This window comes from Microcaecilia unicolor, chromosome 12 (genome assembly GCF_901765095.1).
Source record: "Microcaecilia unicolor chromosome 12, aMicUni1.1, whole genome shotgun sequence".
NCBI classification, from domain to species: Eukaryota; Metazoa; Chordata; class Amphibia; order Gymnophiona; family Siphonopidae; genus Microcaecilia; species Microcaecilia unicolor.
Window position 1 is genome coordinate 23,653,461 of NC_044042.1, and position 26,538 is coordinate 23,679,998.

The 26,538-nt window shown below is 43.8% G+C and overlaps 1 protein-coding gene across 1 annotated transcript in view; it reads right to left on the reverse strand.

Moving 5' to 3' along the window:
• The window catches only part of LOC115481467 (neuron navigator 1-like), a 161,035-nt gene that overhangs the window by 79,315 nt on the left and 55,182 nt on the right, over nt 1–26,538 (reverse strand). The window contains exons 2-3 of the mRNA XM_030220610.1: nt 3,725–3,863; nt 2,423–2,714 (exon numbers count right to left, since the gene is read on the reverse strand). Of these exons, the coding sequence (XP_030076470.1) occupies nt 2,423–2,714; nt 3,725–3,863 (431 nt within the window). The remainder of the gene's footprint in view (nt 1–2,422; nt 2,715–3,724; nt 3,864–26,538) is intronic.

The following is a 26,538-nucleotide window of genomic DNA, read 5'->3' on the forward strand; positions in this document are numbered from 1 at the left end:
TTTACAGGTCACTGGCAGGAGATGGCAGCAAAGCTAAAACGAGACTACACATTAACTAGGTTGAGAGGAATCCCCCAGTCATCCCTTACCCTGATCTTTGAAGGGATGAGGGGAAGCATGCATTTATGATGGTGCAGCACTCCCTTGTGGACACAGGGGTGGTTTGCATGCTCAGAATTTAATTATTACCAACTATTCAAGGAAAACAATCCACTTCAGAAAATGTGGGATACAAATGCAATAAATAAATCAGTTTTAGAGCTAAACAGGAAGCTAGGAAAACATCTTGGCTGAGATTAGAACTGGCAACCTTTTGGTCTAGAAGCAGAAGCCTGACCCCCCAGTCAAAAGGTGAAGATTCCAGCATCCTATATAATAATTCTCATCTCCAAAGTTCTGTGCTTGGGACCGTGGCTCCCTGGAGGTGGTGGTCTGCTAGGCAGACACGCACTGACGTCACTGACGTCAGGACAACTGATTCGAAGGCAAGGGGAGGAGTAGGGAAACACGCGCAGCATGTTTCCCTACTCCTCCCCCTGCCTCGGAATCATCTGTCCCCCCCAGCGCTACGGCCCCCTCGACCCCCCCCCCCCCCAGCCCACCGAAAACCGCCCCCTGCCGCAGTTGTGGACTACCTGTGCTGACGGGGGACACAAACCCCCGACAGCCGAAGTGCTGTTGTGCCCTTCGCGTTGTTCATCTTCTCTGCAAGTTTCTCTGTGTGCGTCTGACGTCAGACGCACGCAGACGCACGCAGCGGAACTTCCAGAGAAGATGAACTTCAACGCGAAGGGCACAACAGCACTTCGGCTGTCGGGGGTTTGGGTCCCCCATCAGCACAGGTAGTCCAGAACGGTGGCGCCGCGGCGGGGGGCGGTTTTCGCCGGCACGGGGAAGGGGGAGAAATTGCCTGCCTAGGGCCCGTTTCCTTGCCTTCAGAAACGGACCTTTTTTACTAGTTATAAATACAATTGCTAACTTTTCTGGCTGCAATGCTCAAGATAATAAAATGACTACTCAAATAGAATGCTAGCGTTTATTTTACACCTAGAAGGAAAGGACCTTGGAAGCTCAGCCTGCGGAGTTTGCTTTCTGCCTCAGTTGCGGAGCGAAGTCATAACCTCGCAGGTGCAGCTCCCGACGAAGCGGAGCTCACCATACAAGAGGATTGATACATTCAGCTAAGTGTCTGTCTCATTTAATTTTCTGATAACTTAAACACAAAAGTTAGCGAAAAGGTTAAGGAGACAAAATTTGGAAAAAAAAACCAACAAAAAAGAAAAAAATACATAAAAAATTTTACGAAGGTTAAGAGACCAGTGAGGAAGTTTGCTCAGCAACTGAGGCAGAAAGCAAACTCCACAGGCTGAGCTTCTGAGGTCCTTTCCTCCTAGGAGTAAAATAAATGCTAGCATTCTATTTCAGTAGTCATAGTCTGGTAACCAAAAAATTGTATCCCACAATCTCTGGTAATAATCAATCAAATTCAACTATTAGAACCAAGACAATCAGCTGTGACCTAGGTTTTAATTGCACAATCCACTTATCTTCTGAACTACAATGTAAGCTCTATTCAATGATATTTTAATGTCACACATAGAGGATGTACAGCAAAATTGAAATTACCGCAAGGGCCATGCGGTAACCGTGCGGTAACTCCAATTTGGCACGCGCGTTTGGCGTTCTTAGTAAAAAGGGCTCAAAGTGCCTTGAATGCTGGAGATTTTAAATGGCATCAACAGACTACCCTGACATTTGAAGCTCAAGAGATCTCTCTATTACGGGAACCAGGGGCGTAGCTACGTGGGACCACGGGGGCCTGGGCCCCCGTAGACTTGGCCCTGGACCCCCCTGCCGATGACCCTCTCGACCCCCCCCCCCCCGCCAACCGTCGTCACCTACCTTTGGTGGCGGGGGACCCCAACCCCCGCCAGCCGAGGTCCTCTTCTTTCTTCGTTCTGTTTCTGTGAGTTTGACGTCCTGAACGATGGAAGAAGAGGACCTTGGCTGGCGGGGGTTGGGATCCCCCGCAAGCAAAGGTAGGCAACGGCGGGTTGGCGGCGGGAGGGGGAGTCGAGAGGGTCGTCGGCGGGGGGGGGGGGGGGGGGTCAAAGTTGTTGTTGGTGGTGGTGGTGGTGGCAGCGGCTGGGGGGGGGGGAATCGGCAGCACCAGGGGTGGGGGCTAAAATGTGCCCCCTCACCTCGGGCTCTGGACCTCCCTCCCGCCGAAGTCTGGCTACGCCCCTGACGGGAGCCAGTGCAGAATGGCACCTATTCTATGGCTAATTACGCAAAAACAATTCAAACTCAGGTGAAATTTAAGCAGCAGTAATTGCTAGCACCCAGATGGCAGAATTTGTATTCTGTTGACCCCAGCCATGTGCGCTCACTGGTGCTGGGGTTGGCGACACTGTCTCCTTACCTGCCACCTTCAGTATGCTTTGAGATGTGTGGGTGATGGGTGAGGTGATGGCCACAGGGGGGTTTTTGCCCTTCCTCAGAGATCCTGACTGTCCAAGGGTGACAGGCTTCTTCACCTCGCTCTTGGCGGGCTCCTCGCAGCTCTCCGAACGTTCTCGTCTCCACCGAGAGCTGTGCTCCATCTTCAGGCTCCCGCTGTCGTACTCCAGCTTACCAGGACCTTTCTCCTCCGACTCGCTGTACCAGCTCAGTCCGCTCTCCACCAGTGAGCGCTTTTCAGAGTCTGTGCGTAGCTAGAGGTTTTAAACAAAACAATCCATCAGTAAAGTCAAACCCCTATTAATCAGAAAAATGTCATCAAGTGAATAAATCACAATCAAAAATCAGTCCATTCCTTAAAAAATATATTTTTTTTAAATCAATCAAATGATAAGTCAGTGGCCAAGAGGGTAATTTTCAGCCCCAATAACCTGGGTGAAATGAGGCCTGAAAATTGCCCTTCCTTTCTGCGAGTAAAAGTACCCATACTGCAAAGCGGCAGCAGAAAGGTGGAACTGACAGAGAACGGACAGGGATTTTCTATTTGTTTTATATTTACTGATGTTTACATGTTATTTATTAATTTTTTCATTTATAGCCCACTTATTAACTAAACAGATAACAATAAAACACTCAACAATAAAATTACAGTAGCAAACATACAAAGACAACATTCAGTACTAGCTCTCTTCCCATTACTCTTTTTACTCATTATTTATTTAATGACATGTTATTATGATTTTGAATGTATCACCGCTTTGCGCATGATACATAAGTATTGCCATACTGGGAAAGACCAAAGGTCCATCAAGCCCAGCATCCTGCTTCCAACAGTGGCCAATCCAGGTTACAAATACCTGGCAAGATCTCAAAAAAGTACAAAACATTCTATACTGCTTATCCCAGAAAAAGTGGATTTTCCCCAAGTCCATTTAATAATGGTCTATGGACTTTTCCTTTAGGAAGCCGTCCAAACCTTTTTTAAACTCCGCTAAGCTAACCGCCTTTACCACACTCTCTGGCTACGAATTTCAGAGTTTAATTACACGCTGAGTGAAGAAAAAAGTTTCTCTGATTCGTTTTAAATTTACTACATTGTAGCTTCATCGCATGCCCCCTAGTCCTAGTATTTTTGGAAGGCATAAACAGACGCTTCACATCTACCCGTTCAATTCCACTCATTATTTTATGGACCTCAATGGGACTGTGGTTTATAAGTGTTAAAGAAAGACAGAATATGGCAACAGAGAATGAGATAACATACGGCTATGGCGGAGTTCCTGCGGGAAGCCGTGGGGGTGGAAGGCAGCGAGTTGAGGGAAGAGCTGGCATTGAACTCTTCCGAACTGAGATTATCTGAGGCATCGCTGAGGCCGCTGCTGATGGAGCTGCTTTCATCCCAGCTGCAACACAAGAAAACACACACAATTAGTATTGGTGGTGGAGTGCACATGCTCACCGTCTCAGGAAGTGCCAGGGCTTGTGGGGATTTGGTCCCACAGATCCAGCCTAAAGATCATCCTTCCACTGCAAGCAAGCCAACTGAATGTTGGTTACATGTTATTATTCAAGCTATAACATGTAACCAACATGCAGTTGGTTACATGTTATAGCATGCTGTACATGCTATAATGCATGCTGTTAATGCATTAATGTATTAACACATTAATGTTAATGTACATGCTGTTAATGCGTGTTGTACATTGCCTTGGGTGAAACTCTTCATAAAGGCGGCTAATACATCCCAATAAATAAATAAATTAGTACATATGTCATCAAAACATCTGTGCACCAATGTAGACCAGAGTTATTTCAAAGTAGAGAATGACATGGGGATGGGGACACATGCAGGCTTATTTTCAAAGCACTTTGGGAGGCTAAGTTCCATAGGTTTCTATGGAACTTTGGGAGGCTAAGTGCTTTGAAAATATGCCTCATGGTAAACCGCAGTAATGGTAATATTTTAACAGACTTACCACGGGGACAGAGTGGGGATGGCGTGCGAATGGGGACAAACTTTGCCCCGTGTCATTCTCTAAGAAGTACGTCTTTTCTAAGAGGAAATTTTCTACTGCGGGAAGGATTGTGGAAGAAAGGAGAACTAGACTGAATCCTGAGATTGTTGATTACTTATTATTCGTCCATGGATTAAAATCAAAACAGTATTTTGATGTAAATGTATAAATATACATGTAATGTTTTTCTATGGCTATACTGGTTATAGGTCTACAAAAGGCCCTTCATGATATGTAAAACTGCAAAAAGTCAGGGAGCAGGATCAGAGCTTGCGGGGACATGGTGGGGATGGGGACACCATTCTCTATTTCAAACAAACCAATATTTTCTCAAAATTATTATTCATAATTTTATTCTATGGTCCCCAATGTAGATTTTTCTTGCCACTCTTTATTTCTCTAATATATATGTTAGATGATGCTAGCGTGTCACTGTATCGAGGATGAGTTTCCTACCACCTGCTGCTTGGAGCACAACTGGCTTCTCCAATTTAATACAATGAACTCTTTTTCTAAAACCTGTCATGGTTAAGTCCCAGACACAGTAAGACCCTTAGATAGATTTATAACTGAATACGTATAAGGAACGCTGTGAGAAAATGGGAGCAACATCTCTTAACCTTCTACTGAAGATGGGAACGAGGAGGTTTTCAGAAGGGAAGGAAAAAAAACACAATCATTTTCAGAGTCATTTTACAAGTTTGATTTTGCATATGAAGCTGCATTATATGTAAAGAGGAGTGGCCTAGTGGTTAGAGCACTGGTCTTCCAATCCAGAGGTGGCCGGTTCAAATCTCACTGCTGCTCCTTGTGATCTTGGGCAAGTCACTTAACCCTTCATTGCCTCAGGTACAAGCTTAGATTGTGAGCCCTCCTGGGACAGAGAAATATCCAGAGTACCTGAATGGAACTCACCTTGAGCTACTACTGAAAAATGTGTGAGCAAAATCCAAATAAATTATTTGAGATTCTGTTTCTACTATCTGAGATTATACATGGAATGTTGCTACTATTTGAGATTCTGTTGCTACTATTTGAAATTCTACATGGAATGTTGCTAGTGGAGGAGTAGCCTAGTGGTTAGTGCAGTGGAACATCGAACGTTGCTACTATTTGAGATTCTACATGGAATGTTGCTATTATTGGTGATTCTACATGGAATGTTGCTGGGTGGAGGAGTGGCCTAGTGGTTTGAGCACCGGTCTTGCAATCCAGAGGTGGCCTTTCAAATCCCACTGCTGCTCCCTGTGATCTTGGGCAAGTCACTTAACCCTCCATTGCCTCAGGTACAAACTTAGATTGTGAGCCCTCCTGGGACAGAGAAATATCCAGAGTACCTGAATGGAACTCACCTTGATCTACTACTGAAAAAGGTGTGAGCAAAATCCAAATAAATTATTTGAGATTCTGTTGCTATCATCTGAGATTATACATGGAATGTTGCTACTATTTGAAATTCTACATGGAATGTTGCTAGTGGAGGAGTAGCCTAGTGGTTAGTGCAGTGGAACATCGAACGTTGCTACTATTTGAGATTCTACATGGAATGTTGCTATTATTGGTGATTCTACATGGAATGTTGCTGGGTGGAGGAGTGGCCTAGTGGTTTGAGCACCGGTCTTGCAATCCAGAGGTGGCCTTTCAAATCCCACTGCTGCTCCCTGTGATCTTGGGCAAGTCACTTAACCCTCCATTGCCTCAGGTACAAACTTAGATTGTGAGCCCTCCTGGGACAGAGAAATATCCAGAGTACCTGAATGGAACTCACCTTGAGCTACTACTGAAAAAGGTGTGAGCAAAATCGAAAGAAAGAAAGAAATAGGTACTTCTAACATTACTTATGGGGTCCTTTTACTAAGCTACAGAAAGCGCTAGTGTGCGCTTATCATAGCTTAAAAGGGCTTAGTGAAGGATACACCGAGGCCTTCTTCACTTACAGGTCCTTTTACAAAGGTGCTCTAGCATTTTTAGCACCCGTTAAAAATAAGCGTGTGCTAAAACGCTATCACACCATTGTAAAAGACCCCCTAAGTTCCTAATCTGCGCCCTCTACCTGCAGACTAAAAAATATTTTATTATTTTTTTGCGGAGATGTGTCCGGGGGCGGAGAGTGGGCGTGTCTGCGCTAGTCAGTTTGCGCATCTATACCACATTACTATTCTTTAAGGGGTTAGGCACACTTTAATGGGCTTATAGAACTGGAACTAATGGATAAATTCTATAAATGGCGCCTTCAAAATCAGCGCAGAAAAACCATGCGGTTAGTGTAATTCTATAAACTACGCCAAAAGTTAGGTGTAGTTTATAGAATATGCTCACGTGCCATTCTTGCAATTAAAATTTAAGCGCACCCATTTAGGCCACCTAAAACCAATCCTAAATACCTACACCTAAGTTAGATGCAGATCAGGTGTCTTACATAATAGTGCACATAGTTTTTTGAAACGCCCGCAACCCACCCATTCCATGTCCACAGCCATGCCCCGTTTTTGACTGCGTGCAATAGAATTTACATGCACTGTGTTGTAGAATAGGCTTAGAAAGTTGTACGTGTATATTCTAATTAAAGCCAATTAGTGCCAATTGGTTGTTAAGTACCAATTATCAGTGCTGACTGGCTTCTTAATCAATTGTGCATGCAATTTGGCCATGCAGCCAAATTAGCGTGCACAATTTAAGACGCCATATACAGAATTTAGGGGTAAGCACTCTTCTTTGTCACACCTACATATAGAACTGTCCTTAGTCATATGGCACGTGTGTTACCTTGACAAAATGGACTCAATACATACAGGGCTCCTATTACTAAGCTCAGGCAAAAGGGCCTTGCAGTAGTGGTGGGGACCATTTTTCCCACGCCAAGGCTCTTTTTACCGCAGCCGGTGAAAGCCCCCCAAAAATGGCAATGCGTTGAGATAACTCTTACCACGTGGCCATCTGGCGGGCAGCCCTTACTACCGCCCACTGAGATGGCAGTAAGGGCTCCTGCAGTAGCCTGGCAATAACCGGGCGGCGAGCAGCGTTGCCCGATGACCGCAACGCTAACCATTTCTGGGGGGGTGGGGGGGTTTATCCCCCCTGGAAATGGTGCACACTTGACTTGGAACTACTGCCGGCGGTAGTCCCAGAAGAGCGAGTGGTAAGCCCGCATTGGGCTTACTGCCGCTCTGTAAAAGGGTCTCATACTGGAATGTTGCCACTGTTTCGGTTTCCGTCAAGTACTTGCGACCTGGATTGGCCACTGTTGGAAGCAGGACACTGGGCTAGATGGACCACTGGTATGACCCACTATGGCTATTCTTATGTGCCCTGTTATAAAATCAGGGATTTCTACCTCTTGGAAAAGGAAGCAGCAAGTTTGTCAATTAATCCCTATCCTCCTATGTGTTTCATTGGTGCAAGCAAACCTGATGTGGTATCATCTTTTCCACTTTTACTTAGAAATGCCCAAGAAGTACAACAAGCACAGGATCATGCTGTTTTAATTTCCCCCTCTTGGACCTCTTTCTGACTCCAGATCACACGGGGGACTAAAGATACCTATTTTACCTAACAGGTTCTGTATGGTTTCTCCAACCTCCATTGTCACCCAATCACAAGGAGGTCTGCTCTGGGTTTGCATTAGGGGCTGTAATCGAATTCTAATTCCCATAACTACTGCTTTCTGTCTTCCTGGATCTAGGTATACTCTGGGCCATTTATGTTCCCAGATAATGCCTATTAAAATTCTGTCTAAGTTTCTCCAGAGAGTGAGTGTATGTGATTTGCCTTGTAAGCTAAATGTAAGGTAAAGAGAAGATAGAATAAAGACAGAGATAGGTTTAAATAGATAGATACATTTTATTTCTTACCCAAAGACAAGTCTTCAAGTTGATACAAATACAGACATCAGACTTTAATCAGGTACATTCAGCAGATAGATTCTGGGTACAACCGGACAGAGCTTCGCCGTCTGAGATAAGCGTTGGGGCGGATACCAAAGCTATGGCAAATTGTCCCCTCTTTTATACACAAACTCTCCATAGAAGTCAATGGTGAGATACCTAGCTCTCAATTTCTGAGATGATACTTTCCCATGCAGTCTTATCAGCATGTTTTGGGAAGCTTTGAGATAACAGTTCCACATCTGTCTGTGTCGCAATACTTTTCACACCATCTTAAGAACCCTGTATAACCTCTGTAGCCTTCTATACAAAACTAATAGACTCCATTTTGTTCATCTGATTTAAAGTGACAGTTGTACCAGTTTGTGTCAGGACTCTTTGTTCAGACCTGCTTTTTACAGATTCTGAAATATTAAATCATGTACTTGTTATTTGGCCTAGTCGGTACTTCTTCATTTATTTTAGGCTTCATAGCTTTGGCTCTCACTATTCCAGTGGTAGATCCAAAGCTAGGCCATATATTAACATTCCCCTCTTCACCCTATCCCATAGGGTGACACCAGGGTTAACATACCGTGGTACCATCCATTCCAGAAGGTATTCTATGAGGCCATCAAATTATCTGAGTCTTAAGATCAACTGGCACAATGTGGTTCGTTTTCGGTGTGAAATTATCATCTTGGCAGTACTTCTATTATGCCAATCCTACTAAAACTTATAGTTACTACTACAATATTTTTTCAACCTTTTAATATGCAGGTTCTATTTTATTCTTATCTATATGATTGTAAATACATTGCTATAAATCAAAAATCTTTGGTTATATACTGATTGTATCTTAATTATTCATTTGCATACATTTGCACAATTTATCACTTATAAAGTTTTATATAGTTATATTATTTCCCTATGTGCTATTATCTAATTATACAGTTGTAGACATCTCTCCAGTGTTTCTAACAGTTGCATAGGGATTGGTCCTTCTCAGAGGGAGATAGTCCAATTTGTTAGCTCCTGTGGTGTTAGGAAGGAGATTCTCGTACAGGGCATATTGTCCTGCTGTTGTCTTTTTCATTATTGCTGTTTCAATTAAGCGTTCTACTAAACCTCTAGCACAAGGGATTATGCAACATCCTACTAAAACAAAAATTGCTACCACTATGAGTATAGTCGTGGCTGCTGAAATGATAAATGTCTTCCATGTACCAAAAGCTCTGTCCATCCAACCTGTCCAGGATGTATCAACACCAGAGTTTTCTGCCAATTCTTGTGACAGCGAGGTTAAGCCTTCCAAAGCTCTGGTAATTGATCCATCCGGAGCGGTATTGTTGGGGATAAAGGTGCAACACTGGGTACCTATCTTGTGGCACACCCCTCCATCGGCTGCTAGAAGTTGGTCAAGAACTAATCTATTTTCCAACGTCATCCGGCTAGTGGCATCTAATTGTGTTGCAATGCCTCGAACTGCATCCCTAGTGTAGTTCACAAACCTCTGCTGGTTGTAATATATATAGTTGATCCAGTCAAGATTCTTATTGATAGTCGCCCACCAAAAGAAAACTGATTCAAATCCTGCAGCTATTTGGTTTCTGGCTTTAAACTCATCGGGGACCCCTCTTGGAACTCCAATAGCATCTATATAGACCCGATCATCAAAAGATCCAGGCATTGCATTTCTCCTCACTCGTGAGGAAGAGCTGCTGTGAGGGGGAAGCAAGGATGCTATAATAATTGGAATGACCAATTTGACTAGGGCACATCTGCCTGTCCAATTGTTAGGAAGTGTATGGAGGATAATACGGGTTCCACAGTACCACCATATGTCTGCTCTAGCTTGTGAGAATCGTGTTAGGTTCATGTTATGCAGAGTCCCCTTTCCTAAAGTTGTGTTACAATTGGTTAAGTTACCTAAAAACCGTGTCTTTTTAACCCCATGGCGCTCCAGACATGTATGATATTTGGTAGCAGGATGTGGAACCCTGAATGCAGGTGGAACCCTCATCCGTGGGGGTAGGTAGGGGTGGTGCTCGTCAAGATGTTGACAAGACTGATTTATGTCGTCTTTAACCTGCAATAACTGTAACATACACCAAAATCCATCTGGATCATTGTGGAGATCTAAAGGGAAAGGAACTACTGTTGGTTCTGCTCTGGCATGGGAACAAAAATAACAATTAGAGACATTCAAACTCTTTGTAGTATAATGTGCCCATTCAAGCCATAAGTTTGTCTCTCCAAATCCTGTTTCCAGTGCCACCAAATCTTTAGCATTATTAATTGGTACAATCTGGTAAGGAATTTTTATTTCTGGGATCTTTGTTGGGACCAAGGGATTGGTCGCTGTAGGTTGGGCTGGGGGTGGAACAATTTTGAATTTTCCAATAGGGTCTCTACCTGTGGCATCTATTCCTATGGAATAGGTTCTGTATGTAACAATCGTTACTCCTCTGAAAGTGATAGCCACTTGATTACATTTGGTCATATGGCAAAGGCCAGTGACTCGCAATTTCATGATGGAAATACTCTTTTTGAGATCTGGGCTCTCACTACCGGAGTAGGGAACCCATGAACCTGTGTACCACCATACCTGAGCCCAACTTCCGCAATTGGGGAAGGGACACAGGTATACTTCATAAGCAGACAAATATTGCTGCACAGGTTGTTCCCCACACGTTGTGTAAGCACACACATCAAGGATGATTGTGGTTGTGTCCTTAGTTGTGGGTAATGTTATTTCATAAGTGGTTGTAAATTGGGGTAGAGAATTTGCTAGGTACTGAGTTCCAGGTAGCATGGGTGTGGTGAGCACACATATCAGGAGGGCTAAGCACTTCATGTTGGTAGGTGACATCCCTAGTGTTTTAGCGAGAGATGTATGGGTATGGGGGGTAAATTCTAATAGCCCCTATTTCAGTAGGATCTGGGATTTCGAAAAGACCATATATTTCCAAGGGATCCAATCCAACCTCTCTGATGAACAGGATGGGAATCTCAGCAGTGCCCAATACGGTGTATGTAATTACCCAAAAATCTACAACGTCACCAGTCTGTGGTCTTATTAGGAGGTCGTCTGTTTGTTCAAGGTGTAAGCCTAAGGTGCCTCCAAACAGTACCTGAGTGTGTATAACCGTACGGCTAGGACCTAATGTCCAACTGTCAAACAAAGGCTCACACAGTATGTGGTATCGGGTGAAGGGGTCCCAATTGGGATCGTCTTCTGGAGCAGGGTCCCAATGAGGATGAAGTAATTCTCTTAGATATTCTGGGGGTTGAGGGATCAAGTGTGCACTTAAATTTAAAGGCGACGGTGGGGGAGAATCTGGTGGAGAAGGCGGAGTGTCTGGTAAAATCTGGGACATATATGGATGGTCAGTTAGGCGTTGAGCTATCTATGAGGACGAGTGACTGGGACGGTGATGTTTGGCGTAACTACAGTAGTATTCGTGGGAAGAGGAGCGTCACTAGCAGGAACCAAAGAATAAGGAGAAGGGGTGGGTCGTAAATCAAGCAAGGCAATATTATCCTCAAAAGTACTTGTACGATTGGGGACAATATGGACCGAGCTACTAATAGGAGTGGAAACAATTGTAGAATACAAAACAGGAGGATCAGTGAGAAAAGGAGTAGTCGCAGAGGTTTTAATGGGCTCTGGAGGATTGCCAGTTGAAAAGTCTGTTGTGGCAGATGTGTCTGCCCAGGGGGTGGGATGACTGGTGGCAATGGGGTTGATCTATATCGAAATGTATGGGGTGTACTGGTGGAGCTTTGTGTAGGTTGCTGTAGTAGGTGGTGGAGCAGGAGTGGAGGCAAGTACAGAAGTAGTTGCAAGTACCGTAGCGTTTCCGGCAGGCAAGATAACGTTGCCAGTGGGAAAGGCGGTAAATGTGATCCAAGGATCAAAAAGGTAACTGTCAGCAGTATAGGTAAACAAGGCAGTGAGAAACAAAACCAAACCCATACACAGTAGAATCATGCACAAGAGTCCAACAGCAAACAGTCTGGTCGATGGGAAGCAGAAGAAAAGGGTGTACTGATGTAACACCGTAGCTGAAGAGTGTCAATTTTCACAGTTGTAGTACAGAGAAATAGTCTGTAAGGGAAGGAGTGAACAGCGGAAGTTGCTGTGGCATTAGCTGGCCTGATTCGGAAAGTACAAATGTAGAATGTCGAGCAGCTCACAGGCGTTGCTGTGCAAAATGGTTACTGTTGAAAACACAATGGACTGTTGGTGTACCGGATTCAACTGTCCTGCTAAGTTGCGGATTTGGAGAAGATCTTCTGCCAGATTACGGATCCTGATGAGACGGATGCGAAGATCCACGTAGGGAAGTGGAAGAGCAGGAACTGTGGGAGGTGGAGGTGAGGATGGCAACTCACGTACGGGTTCGGATATGGGTGGTTGTTGTTCAGAAGGTGAGTCTGGAGAATCTGCGAAGGTTTGGAGGACTATATCAGCCAGATCAAGGAGTTGTGATTCAGGAGATTGGATAATGTGGTTAAGTCTGTGGTCAAGTTGATCCAAAAGTGTTGGGTGCGGGGTCGGTGGTCTCGGGCTCAGTGGCGGAGGTGACCGGGTTCGTGGTGGAACTGGTCTCTCCAGTGGCTGCTGTGCTGGAAACAGTGGCGGTGGAGATGGGGTTCGTGGGAACATCAATGGAAACATCCAGGAGACCTGATGGGATATTCGGATAAGCTCGTATATCTTTCAGGTGGACCCAAGATGTGTGGTCCTCCAGCTTTGCTGCTGTGGCTGACAAGGCTTCTATCTTGAAGGGCCCAACATAGATGGGATCTCGCCAGGTCTTGTGCGTATAATAACGCCGGTGCACTAGATCACCCACTTTGTAAGGGGGGGAGCTAGTGGCATCACAATCCCCTCTTCTGTCCGAAATAGCCTGTGGAATTGAGGACAGAGAACTTACAATAGTCTGCAAGATATCCCAATATACAGAGTATTGATCGGGTATTTGAGTGTCTGGATTGCCGGGTAGCAGTCGCATTTGACGACCTGTACATAATTGGAATGGCGTCAGTTTAAGGGAAGAGGATGGAGTGGCACGGAGAGATAAGAGTGCCAAAGGAAGGGCATCAAGCCAATTCTTTATCCCATTTGCCATAAGCTGACGCATTTTTGTTTTAAGCAATCCATTATATCGTTCAACCAAACCATTACTGGTGGGTTTGTAAACACAGACAGTTCTGTGAGTAATGCCAAGTGCTGGAAGAAGGTTCTGCAGAAGTTCATTTACAAAGTGAGTACCATTATCCGTGGTAATTTTGCCAGGAATACCAAATCGAGGAATAATTTCAGTGCACAGTAAGTGTGCCATAGTGTGGGCGGTTTCTCTAGGGCAAGGAAAAGCTTCCACCCATTTCAAAAAGAGCAGTCCACAAAGGTAAGTGACTGAGAGGTTGTCCAGTAGAGGAAATCATACCCCTCTGGTTCCACTTACGAATATGGGAATGCAAGGAAGCAAAAACATAGTCCGAATCGGTGACAATGCTTAAATCTGAGTGAAGTGCCTTAAACAGTAAAACATACAAAACCGCTGCAAGTTCTGCGGTTTGTGCTGTGAATGAATCAGGTAACCTGAATTGTATGGGATCCAGAATATCTTCTTCTGGTGTATAACGGAGGGCGGCAAAGCCGGCAATTCCGTTTTGCTGAGAACCATCTGTAAACCAGACCTCGCCACTCTGCAAGATTTCTGAATGCAGATGGAGAGATGCGGGTACAGACAATTGGGTAGTGCACTCATGGGGAAAAATAGCACTCTGTGCTGTTTGTGTTACAGTGTGTAGTGGATCTAAGCGTTGGAGGTCAGTTAAAGTTAATGGGTGGATAGAGTGCACCACGCTGAACAAGAGTACTTGATACTTTTGTAAGCGGCAGACAGTCATGTGACTAATCTGTTTATCTAACAGATATTTAACATCATGGGATGTGTGAAGAATCACCGGAAGGTGAGGAATGTAGCTGTATAATTTTGTAACAGCTGTACTGGCGGCAACAAGGCCTTTCTCACAAGTAGCAAAGGCTCTTTCAACAGGTGAAAAAGTACCCGAAAGAATTGGCAGAAAACTCTGGTGTTGATACATCCTGGACAGGTTGGATGGACAGAGCTTTTGGTACATGGAAGACATTTATCATTTCAGCAGCCACGACTATACTCATAGTGGTAGCAATTTTTGTTTTAGTAGGATGTTGCATAATCCCTTGTGCTAGAGGTTTAGTAGAACGCTTAATTGAAACAGCAATAATGTAGCAGATGCAATAGTGTCAGGGAGGGTTGACATGGACTTACGTAGGGAACGAAGTCCTTCTGAAACGTATACGAGATCATCTCCTATAGTAGCTAAGGTGAGGCCGGGTGACGATAGACAGCCTGTACCTGAAGGGACTGACGTGTTAAGGGGAAGGGGCTTGGGTAGGTCAAGATGAGATGAATCTCCTTCCATCGAGGGGGAGAAACTTAGTATTGGAGGAGGTTTGTTTCGAATATCCTGCAAATCAGATTTGCTTGGAAGTTGTTGTTTTAATACTTCCCATGCTTCTTCCAATGGGGAAGATATTACTTTTGGTAGACCCCCAGTACCTGGTTTGGCTGGAGGTATGAGAGGACGGCGGAGAAGGGCTAGATCCTCTGCTAGTTGGGGAATTTTACTCTTGGGGCGTGCACCTAATTGATCCCAGCTAGGAGGAGTAGAACACTCAGGTTCTAGAATAGGCATAGAAGAGTTCACTGGAACAGGGGGTGCTTTAAGGAAACCCCGATCATGGAGTTCCTGACAAATAGCCCGCGCTTGTGTAGCAGGACTACATGGAATGAAACCCATCTGTCGTAATTGGGACAGGATAGACTGTAGGGATTCAGCTGGCAAGGGACCAGTTTGGACGTAGGAGTCCAAATGTGGTGGTGGAGGCGATGTCTGAGTTGTGTGTCCCATATGTGGGTAGGTAGTCGTTTGGGTGGTCATGTGTGAAGTCAATTCTGATCCTAGGCTAGGGTAGGTGGAGGTCTGGGCAGCTGCATCAATTTGACTGATGGCAGGGTGCTGGACAGTGGCCGGAACCGATGGGACACAAGGATAGTGCTCAATAATGGGTGGGGGTATCTCAATCTCATGGCCTCCGATAGTACGATATACATGAGGCGGGGGTGGCGCTAGCGTCTGGGTTGTTGCTTGCATCATTGGAGCAGCAGTAATAGTAGGCAATTGGACGGTGGTCGTGGCCACTGGGATTGTTGAAGGGGTTAAGGGCGTCTGGGTTTGTACTGACCCTTGAGATATTGGAATTGGGTCTTTTTGTGATGAAGGAAGAGATAGATCAACTACGCCGGCAATGTGTACGGTAGTAGGTGGGTCAAATCTTATAGGAGCGGGAGATACCGCAGGCAGCGAGGGTATCACTGTTTGTGATCCTTGAGATAAGGGGGTCTGTGTCTGAGATCCCTGAGAAATCTGTAGCTGAGGTTTATCACAATATCCTGGGGGTATTGGGGTATATCCCACTGCACATGGTAGAAGCTTGGTAGTACCTGCAGCGGTAGCAGCATCATAAGGTGGAGGGGCCGTAGGTGTTATTGCCTCTTGGCAAGGGGCTTGATCGCAATCAGACCTCGCTAGGGCTCTGTCATGCTGGTTTTGTGCAATAAGTATGAATTTATTAATAGCAGCTAAATGCTTATCCCTAGATTTTCCTGTTTTGTTGGATTCATTGTAACAGATCAGAAGGCTGCGTGTTCGAATCACGTCGGGGTCACCACTGTTTTAATTTCCCCCTCTTGGACCTCTTTCTGACTCCAGATCACACGGGGGACTAAAGATACCTATTTTACCTAACAGGTTCTGTATGGTTTCTCCAACCTCCATTGTCACCCAATCACAAGGAGGTCTGCTCTGGGTTTGCATTAGGGGCTGTAATCGAATTCTAATTCCCATAACTACTGCTTTCTGTCTTCCTGGATCTAGGTATACTCTGGGCCATTTATGTTCCCAGATAATGCCTATTAAAATTCTGTCTAAGTTTCTCCAGAGAGTGAGTGTATGTGATTTGCCTTGTAAGCTAAATGTAAGGTAAAGAGAAGATAGAATAAAGACAGAGATAGGTTTAAATAGATAGATACATTTTATTTCTTACCCAAAGACAAGTCTTCAAGTTGATACAAATACAGACATCAGACTTTAATCAGGTACATTCAGCAGATAGATTCTGGGTACAACCGGACAGAGCTTCGCCGTCTGAGATAAGCGTTGGGGCGGATACCAAAGCTATGGCAAATTGTCCCCTCTTTTATACACAAACTCTCCATAGAAGTCAATGGTGAGATACCTAGCTCTCAATTTCTGAGATGATACTTTCCCATGCAGTCTTATCAGCATGTTTTGGGAAGCTTTGAGATAACAGTTCCACATCTGTCTGTGTCGCAATACTTTTCACACCATCTTAAGAACCCTGTATAACCTCTGTAGCCTTCTATACAAAACTAATAGACTCCATTTTGTTCATCTGATTTAAAGTGACAGTTGTACCAGTTTGTGTCAGGACTCTTTGTTCAGACCTGCTTTTTACAGATTCTGAAATATTAAATCATGTACTTGTTATTTGGCCTAGTCGGTACTTCTTCATTTATTTTAGGCTTCATAGCTTTGGCTCTCACTATTCCAGTGGTAGATCCAAAGCTAGGCCATATATTAACAATGCATAGGGAGAAAGACGCATTTTAAATGCATATGAACTTCATGTAGCATGTGGGATGCAATTCTGGGACATTGTGCTATTTCTGTATCACAGTTCTTGCAGAAAAAGGAGAGGGGCAAAGTACACAACACAAAGAGTTAAAAAAAACACAAAGAACACCCCAGCACGAAGGGCCTTTAAAATTGGAGCAGACAAATATCCTTTATTCAGGGACTTGACAAGGGCAGTGATTCAGCATCACAGCACATTCATCAAGGATTAATTTGATAGTCAACATGTGAAACCAAAACGACGACTGTTTGTCCATTGTAAAAATAGCTGAGGGTCCGTTCAAAAGCCATCCTCCAGATCACGATCTCAAAGTAGCGTATCGCCAGAAACTGCGTTGAAATTGTACTCTGGAAGACAGCTTTTGAGCAGACACTCAGCTTTTTTTTTTACAATGGACAAACAGCTGTTGACCCTTGATGAAGGCACTGATTCCGAAACACGGCTGTGTCAGGTCCAGTCTTGAAAGCCTTTTGTGCTGGGTTTTTTTTTGAGGGGGGGGGGACTCTATATCATGGTAATTGACAGGAAACAATAGCTTTACATCACACAACCCTGCAGTATGCCTCTGCTTGCCTACCACAAAAGGTGAGCCAACAGTGTATGCAGTGAAACATTTCTTCCAGTGCTTTTGCATTCCTTTTGCTCCAGTGCATTCCACATTCATACACATGAGATTAGAACAGATGAGTTGATTGGCAACCTCATTTGTCATCTTTGTGGTGCCTTCTGAAATATTACAAAGAAATAGACTGCAGGGTCTTCACTGAGGCAGCTAATATTTGACAGTAGAAATTTAGAAGAAATTTGTACCAAACCTGAGTGTCTACATTTTTGGCTGAAAATCTACCTAAGGCTGAAAATCTACCTAAATGTGGGCAGCCAACCTACTATTCATTCTCTTAAGTTAGGAACCTATCACTGAAAAACAGCTAAAAGACTCTAAACTTGTTTCCCCTGACTTCAGTCCGCTTCACCTTTTCCCGTATTCATTTAAATGCCTTGTGAAATAAGGTGCTGATACTTAGGAACTCAAAACAGCTCAATTTTCAGAAGGGCTGACTTTGGGAGTTAGGCATTCAAGTGCCTTTGAAAACTGATCTGCTAAGTGACTGATATCACTGGAATGACTGTATGAATTCTGCTTCTGAACATTTAGCAAATGCCATAAAAACAGCACAGCAAGTCCTAAATGTTGACCACAGCAGGTAGAGGTTTTCAGTATATAAAACCCTTGTCCTATTTCAAGGGCGGGAGGTTGGTTTACAGCATGGGCCATGTTGACAGATGGTGCTGAATAAAAGGTACTTTTCATATCAGAGTTGTATTACTGCGAATGAACAGTGCCTTACAGTCTCATCCATTATTGAAGAACCTGGGCCTGGTAACACTAAAAAGCCATTTATGTAAAGCTGCAAAGTCAACAGTGCTCACCCTGGCATGAAGCGTGCCTAAATTTCTATAAGGGAATGGTCTTACAGCATAAAGGGATTCAGTCAGGTTTCCAGGTAGCCCTCATGATTATGAATGAGAGATTTGCATATACTGCTTTCATTGTATGCAAATATACCTCATACATATGCATGATTCATCATCACCCCGCTATCTCTGTCTCAACATAATACAAAACATTTTTACTATGAACACGTCAATTGAAAATTTTTAAATACACCATTAAACATATCTATCCTTCCTCACTATCTCAAACACACCATTCATAACAACCAATTTCTCATGGGGGCTAATACCTGCTACATATTGTTATAATATCTGCACAATTCAATCTATAGCTTATGTCAATATGATGAATATAAATCCCTCAAATCATTAAGCAATTCACTCAATTAACATGCAGTTGCAGCCTTGATCTTAACTTGAAGTTATTTATATGGTCCAGCTTTCTATTATTCACAAGTCCTTGCTTGTCTGGATCATGGGAGCCAACTTTTCAAAATTATTGGGGGTGCTATGCCCAGTGGAAATAACTCCTCCCTAGACATATACAAGACATTTTCTCAATATTGGGGGTGCTCAAGCACCCACAGAGTTGGCTCCTATGGTCTGGATTATTGAAACTTCATGAGGGAAATCCTGGAAACACTGACTGGGCTCACAGCCCTCCAGGATTGCAGTATAACGCCTCTGTTAAACATCCAACCTGCCCCCCACCTCTCCTCTCATGAGCTTCAGGAGTGGCCTAGTGGTTAGGGTGCTGGACTTTGGTCCTGGGGAACTGAGGAACTGAGTTTGATTCCCACTTCAGGCACAGGCAGCTCCTTGTGACTCTGGGCAAGTCACTTAACCCTCCATTGCCCCATATAAGCCGCATTGAGCCTGCCATGAGTGGGAAAGCGCGGGGTACAAATGTAACAAAAAATATAACTTCAAGACCCACAACAGAATTACTTTGTAGCTCATAGGGCCCCAGATGTCACCAGGATATACAGTAACCAATTCCTTCTGACTCTCATACCCCAGATGTCATGGAAACTCCGAGAATGTTTTTATGAGCAAATAGAAGCAAGCGAAATAGTAGGCACAACGCATTACGAGGAAAATCAATTGAAGAGCACTTTTCCATCAGTTTTGAGCTACGCGATTAATTTCGTTCATCACGGAAAGATTCATTTACTGTAGCCTATTCCTCTTCCAGAACTCATTAAGTACATGCGGTATTTTAATGACTTTGTGCTGAATACTCTATGCAAAACTCACTCAGTCCAAAAGCCAGTACCTATCAGACAAAACTGACAAAAAACTGGACTGAGTTTTGGAAACGTGCTCTTCAATTACTCTTTAATGTGCTCCGTGAGACAGTAAACTTATGTTTGCTTCTTGGGAGCACGAGATGCAGCATCACCGATCCAAAGGAACATGCCTAGATCAGTGGCAGACCCTCAAAGCTGGAAAGCAGAAATGCCATCTGCACCTGTATACAGCACACACCCATTTCAGGCTCATACTTTCCATTCAGCAAGTCTGCAGTCTATCAACCCTGCCTCTCTGTATAACATATCCACCCTTTTTCCTTTCTAAACATGTGTTTGTTTTTAAAGACGGCAATTTTCAAACGTCTTACCAATATGCAAAGTCCTCATGTAACCCAGGACTCACAAACGGTTCATCTGCTCTTTCTGCAAATGTAAATTCAATAGAAACTAGCGGAGACAGATTGATTTTCCAACCTATACAAGCTATTTTCTTCACCTCTGGGAAAACCTTCTCACAATCCAGCTAAAAAAGTCTGCTCTGGAAAACAGAACATGATATTTAGCTAGCTTGCTTTCAACGTTTTCTAGCAAATTTATTTATTTATTTGTAGCATTTGTATCCCACATTTTCCCAACAATTTGCAGGCTCAATGTGGCTTACATTTGCCGTAATGGCGGTTGCCATTTCCGGGTAACAGGATTACAAATGGTAATGTGTTAAGTTGCATACATACATGGTAACATACATGTAACATAACATACGTGAACAGATCATGGTATAGGTCATTCACGGTGAAGCCCCTGCATACATGTCTGACTTGGTAGACCTGCCACCTAGAAATGCCAAAAAATCATCCAGAACTTTTCTCAACCTCCACTTCCCTAAGTGCAAAGGCATAAAGTATAAAGTACTACATGCATCAACCTTCTCCTACAAGAGCACGCAACTCTGGAACGCACTGCCACGCGACCTGAGAGCGGTCTATGAGTTGACAGACTTCTGCAAACGATTGAAGACCTATCTCTTTGACAAAACATACCGCAAGGATCAAAACATATAAATCCCATATACACCATAACAATGCCTCAAGATATTACCCCATGTACTCCACTTCCCCGTACTCTCTCCCATTCAACAATCTACCCACAGATAAAAAATGTCTATCCCATCGCTCTCTTGCTATTATTCGATCAGCGTAGTAATTCCCCAACGTCATATCCTTTAGTTTCTACGCCCCAAAGGTGATTGATCTGACTCTGTCTTCCTCAACTATTCACAATGTAACCCATAATCGTAATGTAACAAACTGTACTTCCATCATTTACAACGTATTGTAAGCCACACTGAGCCCGCAAATAGGTGGGAAAATGTGGGATACAAATGCAATAAATAAATAAATAAATATCATGTGCATATATATGTTAAGGAAGAATAAATTATGGTAATACATGAAAGTTCCCGAGTAAGAAATTGGAAGAATAAATTATAGTAATACAAGATGAGACATTGTGTTTTTTCTGCGTTCAGCTTTAGTTGGAATGCGTCCGCCCATGAGTTCATTATTTGGAGACTGTGTGTGATTTCAAATATTTTAGCTCAGTTGAAAACAGGAAAATGGAAGTCAGAGCTCCTTCCCATATACATACAGAAGGAAGGAGTCCTCAAAGTCAGACCTTGAGGTCCACAACCCAGCCTGGTTTTCAGGATTTCCACAATGAATATGTATGAGATCCGTTTTCATTCACTGCTTCCACTACGTGCAAATAGATCTCAAACATATTCATTGTGGAAACCTGAAAACCAGGGCTAGCTTGTGGCCCTCAGGGACTGGATTTGAGGACCACCTGCTCTATAGGCACACACCACCCCATCACCACATAAGAAATCTGGTTTTCCATGTAGACAGCCTATGCAATACTATATAATTCATCATTACAGATTAGCGATGTACGTTTTCATTTCATGCAGTTTCATTTTAGCCTGTGGGCTTTCATGTCATTCACTCTCATAAAGTGCTGATGTGAAATAATGTACGATTTTGTGTTAGCCATACTAAAACGTAGATCACAGCAATCCTGAGATGTTCTTACACAATTGCAATATTCCCACAGGACCTCAGCAGCACCACTCAGGTCTCAAACGTCTCACAGCCACCAAGCTTGATGTACCTACTTCGTCATTGGTCCTTACAACTTATCTTCATAATCTTTTTTATTTTATATATAAAAATCTATTTTGAACTTTATATGTAAATTTAACATTTCACTTATCTTAAAGCTTAAATGTCCCAATCGGCCAGGGGAATCGTTAATGTTTAAGTTTCATCTGTGCGTTGTATATATCCTGAAAACTAGACCCACTGAAAGTGGGAAAGCTTCAAGAATGAGCTGAAAACCATTTTAGAGGTACAAAGAAAGGGAGAGGGGTGTGCTGGGGGGGGGGGGGGGGGAAGACAAAAAAAAATCTATTCTCGCCACAATGTTTATCTGGCTGCAGGGTTTGAAGCATCTGCTTGGTGGTTTGGCTTTTCCTGAATCCCAGCAGAGAGCAAACTTGGGAGAAAAAAAAAAAAGAAGAAAAACACTGGCAACAAATACAGATGTGGAGAACATCTGTGTCTGGCATAAGTTAGTCAATTATGTAATTTTTCTTTTTATAAATTACTATTTCCTTTTGACTTTCTTACTAGAGATCTCGAAGACACAACGGCATGGGAGCCACTTAGAAAAATAGTCAAAAACATTTGAGTGACTCAATCGAATAAAGACTCTGTTGTATATTATTAGCCATGACTTTGGAACAGGAAGTGCGAGAAAGGAACATCAAGACTCCCTATATAATACAGGCCTCGCCATTAGAACCAGCATCAATGTACCTGCCAACTCTCTGACAGGACTTGCAACGTTTTGGGAAGTAGAATTCTAGCACTTCTGTTTTGGTCTTGGAAATCGTTACGATGGCTGTTTCGTACTTGTATAGTGCTACTAGACATACAGAGCACATTTTATTTATTTATTTATTTGCTGCATTTGTATCCCACATTTTCCCACCTATTTGCAGGCTCAATGTGGCTTACATTATACCAAAATTACTAATCAGGGGATAACTCTTTTAATTCCAGAGTCACTTTTAATATCGACTACACAAAGACTCCAGTATTTTTTCTTTATCACAAAAACATTTTATTGTACTGCAATGCCCGCTAACCTCACTAGCACTGCTACCCACTATTAAAACCTCACACATTCACTCCTCCGCTCACCTTGCACACCTGTATTTAATTTAAGTACAAAACAGTTGATTTTACATTTTAAACTGCATACTTATACTGTTTCGTATTGTGCATATGTTTTGCCATGCGTATACATTATATCATACTCAAATAATCAAAACTCAGTCCTGCCAGCAAAATGGTCCTTTTCCTACAAACGCCACGCCTTCCGCATGGACGCAGTGAAAATGTTTCCACATAAACGTTGGATGACTGTTCTTCATGGACAAACTCTGTATGTCCGTTAAACCTCCGTTGGCTGTTCAAATACGCCACCTCCAGTCATTAGTATGCATCACAATACAGGTGCTATGTGCTCGGTGACTAACTCAACAGTCCACCATATCTGTTTCATGTTATGCCGGCTCCTCAATGCAGGACCGCATTTCACAAATCTTCCTCAGAAGGAACCACCATCAAATTTGTTCTACACCTCCAGTGGCTGCATGCCGGATTGAAACTCCCTTAGGGCTGAGCCACAGACGCCGCCCAGGAAATCACCCAGTTTTGATTATTTGAGTATGATATAATGTATAAGCATGGCAAAACATATGCACAATATGAAACAGTATAAGTATGCAGTTTAAAATGTAAAATCAACTGTTTTGTATTTAAATTAAATACAGGTGTGCAAGGTGAGCGGAGGAGTGAATGTGTGAGCTTACATTATACACCACAATGGTGATCACCATTAACGGAATGATAAATACAAAAGGTGTTACAATCAAGGTACATGAAAATATCGCATAGATTAGATATGATAATAAACATCGAATGAATTGGGAGAAATAGGTAAATGATTCATAACAGGTACATAAGAATAGAATAGGACATGTTAAAACATTCAATATTATTAAAGTAAATTAAAGTATCCGGATTGGAGAAGTCAATGTTGGCTTAGATTTTAAGTCTTTTGTGAAGTATTCGTGTTATAAGTCTTTTTGAATAGGTTGGTCTTCAGAAGTTAGACCTTACAATCTAGTTTAAGGCGATATGCATGACACAAAGGCCGAAGGAATGTCATTATTTAAAACGACAACAACAAACTGGTAAAACCCAACAGGACTATGAGTGTGAGCTACAAGGGTCTTAAGACATTGTCTATGTGGTCTCAAACGCTCATCTGACCAATTCCTATCTTAGGGGCCCTTTTACCGGGCTGCGGTAAAAGGAGCCCTGCGGTGGCATCTGTGCGTGGATTTGTCATGCACCGAGGCCCCCTTTTACCACAGCAGGTAAAAGACTTTAAAAAAGAGGAAATGGCTGTGCAGTACGTTAAACACTTTCCGCACGGCCATTTCCTGGGGGCAGTAATCGGGTGAGCTAAAAATATAAAAATATTGTGCAAGCACTGGAAATGGCGCACAATGGGGGCAGTAACTATCGCCTGCGGTAGCTCGACAATATTGCTAAATTGGCGCACAGCAAGCCCGTGCTAGACTTGCCACACCTTTGAAAAATGGCCCCCTTAGTCCAACAAATGCGTGATTTCCATGAGAACTAATTTGATGAACCTGCAAGAGAGTGTTTGTCAAACTAGTCTTTTTGCAAAATTCCAGTGCAGGGTTCCCCGAATCAGTAAATTGCCTATCTTTTCCCCAGGTTTCCTGGAATGTTCTATGACAACAGAAGTAGTTAAAGACACACCTTGAAAGCCCAGGAGACGAAAGAGATTTTCCTACCCAAATCATAACAGGCCACTTCGGAGATATAAATTGCCTTTTTAAAAGCCTATAAACCATTATTATCCAGATAGATTTGGGAAAGCTAACATTTAACCTTGGGACTGAGCAATGAGGGATGGCTCCACTGTTTGCAATCCTGCCAAATGCGTGTGACCTGAGGGAATGCCCATTGTCGGAAACAGGATGCTGCCCTCAATAGACCTTTGCTCTGACCTAGCACTGCACATCTTCTCCTTAACTCTATAAAAAATCACTAAAAATTGTGCATGCAAATTTGGGTGTGTGCTCAATTTGCATGCACAATTGTAAAGAACAAGCTAATTAGCTCCAATAATTGGCTTAACCAGGGGCATAGCTATGTGGGGCCACAGGGGCATGGGCCCCCACAGATTACGCCCTGGCCCCCTCCACATTTGACCGCCCCGCCGCATCATCAGGTACCTTTGTTTGCTGGCGGGGGTCCCCAATCCCCGCCAGCCGAAGAGTCTTCTTCAGCGCCTTCATTGTGTGATCATCTGTTTCTGATGCCTTACGTCCTGCACCGTGCATGTAGCCCAGTGCAGGACGTAAGGTGTCAGAAACAGATGATCACACAACGAAGGCGCCGGAGTTGACCGGCGCTGAAGAAGACTCTTCGGCTGATGGGGATTGGGGACCCCCACCAGCAAACAAGGTACCTGATGTGGCGGTGGGGCAGGGGGGAGGGGTTGCGGTTGCGGCGGTGAGGGGGGGCTGCAGTTGCGGCGGCGGGGGGGGGTCCAAAGTGGCAGGAGGGGGGTTGGCGGCGGGGGGAGGCGGCTAAACAGTGCCACCCCACCTCGGGCTCTGGCCCCCCCTCCCGCCGAGGTCTGGCTACACCCCTGGGCTTAACTACCAATAATTGGCACTAATTAGAATTAATTGGAATTTACATGTGTAAATTTAGGCGCAGGATCCGTGCATAAATTTTGCACGTCAGTTGAAAAAGGAAGCGTGGAAATAGGAGGGTCATAGGAGGAATGGGTGCATTCCTAACATTTACGCAAGTTGTTACAGAATGAGGGGAGGTACGAACCTTATATAGGCACACACATTTGCTGGTGCAAATGGCTGAACCTAAAGTTAGGTGCGATTCCCGGGCATAAGTGCTATTCTATAAACCGCACCTAACTTTGGGCCCTGTTTACTAAGGTGCGTTAGCGTTTTTAACGTGCCTACAATTAGTGCGCGCGCTGTGTAGGTGCCTATAGGGATATTGTAGGCGAGTACATTGTTAACGAGCGTTAAAAATGTAACACGCCTATCACACGGCTTAGTAAACAGGGCCCTTTAAGCATGGCTTATAGAATAGCGTTTTTTTCACCACCATATATAAAATTCACCCCTTTATGTTTTAATGTAACCAAACTGGTAGGTCAAGAACTGACATGGAAAAATTAGGGTGCTCTACCTAGGGTTACCATATGTCCGGATTTACCCGGATATGTCCTCTTTTTGAGGACATGTCCAGGCAACCGGGGGGGGGGGGGGGGGGTTGCCAATCTGCCCGTTTGTCTGGATTTCTGGACAAACGGGCAGATTGCTAGTCTCCCCTCCCTTTACTTACTACTGCCCTGGTGGTCTAGTGACCTCTTCCGCCTTTGGGCCAGGAAAGAGCCCCCTCTTTCCTGCCCGGAGTGCTGCCCTGCATGCATCCTTCCTGTTCGTGATCTTGGCGCCAATTCAAAATGGCCGCCGAGAGTTGAAGTGACCTCGTGAGACTTCAACTCTCAGTGGCCAT